The sequence below is a fragment of the Buceros rhinoceros genome, unplaced genomic scaffold, assembly GCF_000710305.1.
Source record: "Buceros rhinoceros silvestris isolate BGI_N320 unplaced genomic scaffold, ASM71030v1 scaffold22683, whole genome shotgun sequence".
NCBI lineage: Eukaryota > Metazoa > Chordata > Aves > Bucerotiformes > Bucerotidae > Buceros > Buceros rhinoceros.
The window spans coordinates 7,546-11,159 of NW_010404514.1; the positions used below are offsets into that span (position 1 = coordinate 7,546).

General features: G+C 50.8%; 1 protein-coding gene across 1 annotated transcript; it reads left to right on the top strand.

The window, feature by feature from the left end:
* Positions 1 to 275: 275 nt before the first annotated feature.
* On the top strand, positions 276 to 2,634 carry LOC104491062 (uncharacterized oxidoreductase C663.09c-like; the record flags this gene model as incomplete). Its single annotated transcript, XM_010133421.1, has 5 exons — positions 276 to 327; positions 636 to 823; positions 1,180 to 1,335; positions 2,118 to 2,228; positions 2,438 to 2,634. Coding segments are annotated over 5 exons (621 nt in total), but the record flags the coding sequence as incomplete, so codon positions are not given.
* Positions 2,635 to 3,614: the final 980 nt, after the last annotated feature.

Consider the following 3,614-nt stretch of genomic DNA (forward strand, 5'->3'; position numbering starts at 1 on the left):
TGCTAGAAAACTTCTCCTGCAAACAATAATTCCAGATGGCTTCTCTGAAGCCTTCCTGGTGCCCTCACCTGACGTCCAGCACTAGCTGAGCTTAAGGAGAAGTAGTTTTTCTTACAGAAGTGGGCAATGACTGGCTTGGAATGTGGTCTGAGCACTGGCTCTGCCGAGGAGCTGGTGATGGCAGCCAAAGACCTTTGGGCCTGCTGCAAAGACCCCCCGAGCCGTGGAGATATATATATCCACAAAAGATAACCCAGCTACTTTCTTCTTCCTAGGAACTCCAGCAGCTTAGCAAGCAATACAGCAATATCAAGCTCCTCCAGCTGGGTGAGTAAAGGGCAGATACAGAAGTATGTTCAACCAAGTCAGGTTAGCGCCTCTTAAGAAACTGGGCTCCTGGGTGATGAGTAGCTGTACGTGACCTCCAGCAGCAGAAAAGGACCGCTCTCATCTTACCATAACACTGGGGGAATGTAGTCTTGGTAAAGTCTGCTGGGCGTTGTCATCTCCGTGTGCTGGCTAAGCGTCCCCGCTCAGACTAGCGCTTTAGCTCTGGCTTAGCTTGTGTGGAATGATGATGGATGGGGTTTGAACCGCAGAGTTCGCTGTTCACTGTTCTTGGCTCCCCTGTGCAGATGTGGTCTGTGAAAACAGCATCAAGAAAGTAGTCAAGGAAGTGGAAGAAATTGTGGGAGACAAAGGTCTGAACTGCCTCATTAACAACGCTGGCATCAACGTGCTGGCTTCCTTGGAAGAAGTCACAGCAGAGACAATGCTCACCATTTATGAAACCAATACAGTTGCCCAGCTGATGGTCACCAAGGTAAGAACTGGGAGGAATGTGCTTAATCTATGGTAGTCTAAGACACTTTTCAAGACACTGATATCAAGCTGCATGCCTAGAGAGCAGCAAGAGATCCTTTTTATCAGGGATCTTTCTCTTTATTTAAATCCATCTGGTATGAGGTCCTTCCAGCAGACAGCTTGTGCCAGGCAGAAGAGACTGGAGGTCCTTGCTACTTCCAGCTGGCTGATGTAGCAAGGTCAGCTTGTTTGGGGAGCCATCACTCTGGGAGAATTGTGCTGCAGTTCTTCACAGAGCAGAACCGGAGAGTCCGGCTTGCTCTGAATGGGCCAACAGCCATCTGCCCGAATTGGAACACACTCTTGTTTTCACAGGCGTTTCTACCCCTCCTGAGGAGGGCAGCTCAGCTGAGCACGGGAATGGGCTGCCACAGAGCCGCTATTATCAATATGTCGTCTCTTGCTGCCTCCATGCAACTTGTCCAGGCAAATGAGATGTTCCTCAAGGTCTATCCCTACAGGATAGCAAAGGTTTGTAGCTTCCCTGGGCTGTGCTCCCTAGGCAGGGGCAGACCTGTGAGTCAAAGACCACGCTGAGCTTAAGACGATGATGTGACGCATGCAGCACCTCCTTGGAGAGGCTGACACAGGAACTGCTCTTGTGGGTGGAAACAGGAGCCGTGACAAATGTACATGTGAAGCAAGCAAGCCGACTTACTGAGGGCAGGCTCACAAACGCTCCATCACTACTCTGATACGGATCCATTTCAGAGGGGCTTGGCATTCAGCGAAGAACAGATACCATCAAGCGTGTGTCCCATTAACTGTCTTCCTCTCCAGTCCAAACAAGACGGCTGGCGTGGAAGTCCACACAAGGTGTGCTGACCCGTACAGGGTAACGCCAGCTAGGGAGAAGTGGAGGCTTTAGGTTTGTTGCATCCAGAGACCGAGTTTGTACGAATACTCAGCATTGGACACACAGTTTCTCCTACACCACCTACTCTAAAGCTGTCAATGGGCTTGTTTTTCCTGTTCAGAAGTAAAAACCCGAATGTTTGTGTGGAGATCATTGCAGAAAAACAAGAGTCCGTATGTCAATATTATTTTCTCTGCTGCTCCTTAGGAGTTTCAAACACTACTTTATCTCTGAGAATGAAGCCCTCACTAAGTCTGGAAAAGTTACCGTGATACCGTTAGTGCCCCTTCATTTGTCAGGAGACTGCACGGTGCAAGGGAGGTGCCTTAGCGTGGCTGAAGGTCTTGCTCAAGGTTTGTAAAACCAGCACTCTAAGAGGCGGTTTCCACTCTTGCAGACTGCGCTGAACATGATCACCAGGTGTCTTGCTGCGGACCTGAAATCGGATGGAATTCTCTGTATTTCTTTGCATCCAGGCTGGCTTCAGACAGACATGGGTGGAAACATGGTAAGTGACATCTCTGAAAACGTGCAAGTATGACTCCCTTGTCCCAACCCTCGAGCAAGAACCTGCTGTACAGTACACGCTTCCACGCGCTGCGGAGGCAGGCTGTGAGACAGGAAAATGCATCCCCCTTGATTCCAGCGACTCCATAAACGCGCTTGGTCCTCTTTGGGAGATATTCCCAGTAATGACCCAAGCTTGATCTGCTCTAGGCTCCCATGCAGGTGCAGGAGGCTATCCCAGGTATTCTCTCTGTTCTGGACCGTCTTGGTGAAAAAGAAAACGGTTCCTTCCTGGACTGGCAAGGGGAAACTCTGCCGTGGTAGGAGTGTGCAGTATGCTGCAGAAACAGCACGTCGGTCACTGTTTAACTTGTGCCACTAATGTCTGTGTCCCCAGGGTTTTCTTACACGCTAGTTGAAGTAGCCAGGCTGACACCCACCCCCTCCCTCGATGCTCTTGGAAAATGAGGTGGCTGACTCTTCTCTGTGGTATTGCTACTGCTCTGCTCTAATGCTTCCCACAAACACTGCTGTGCTCTTAGAGATGGGTGTCTCCTGGAACCGTTAGAAATAGATTAAAACCTGCAAGTTAAACCCCGGGGCTGGTTTCTCTTCACTTCCAAAACTAAAGCGGGCCTCTCGCTCTTTGCAGAAGTAGGTGACCTGAACTCAGAGTAAGGCCAGTGTAGGGTGTCAGATTCCAGTACATTCAGAGCGCTGGAGACGTGTCTCTGGAAAAGGTCATTCGGTTTCCTTCAGCCCTAACTGAGCCAAGGCTGAAGCTGCCCAGCTCTAAACTACATGAATTTGGTATTTCTGTAAAATCTTCAGCACCCTCTGAGTGTCCCCAGGTTGACAGCACGCACCAGGCACTTGCTTTGTTCCCGGCGGGTGACTAACATCCTGATAGGGGGGTGGGAATGTTGTTTTGTACATAAACTTCTGAAGCGTCTTCAATAAAGCCTTGTCTAAACAAACAGTCTGTTTACTGTCCTCCTTCGGTGAAGTTCTCGGGATGTAGGGCTCTTTCCGCAGGGTTCTCTTCCCTGCCCAGGGAACCGTCCTTGGACCTTGCAGAAAGAATCTCTCATCTGTCTCCTCCAGACTAGGCAGCTGTAACACGGTGGGGTGTACCTGAAACTGAGGCAGCCCCTTGTTCTGGCCTGGAAGGCTCAAGGCAGCTGGTGAAAAGCTCTCTCTGTTCTGCCCGAGGTGCGGATAAAAGGCAGAAAGCTCTTTGAAGTCTGGGGCTGGCTTCAGCCCGGCTCCCTCACGCCAGCCCATCAGGCACTTTCATGCTGTGCCAAGCTGGTGGGTTCCCGTACCAAGACAAGACAAACAACAGCCAGGTGAGCGGCGGAGGCAGGCGGGGCTGCCCCGGGACAGC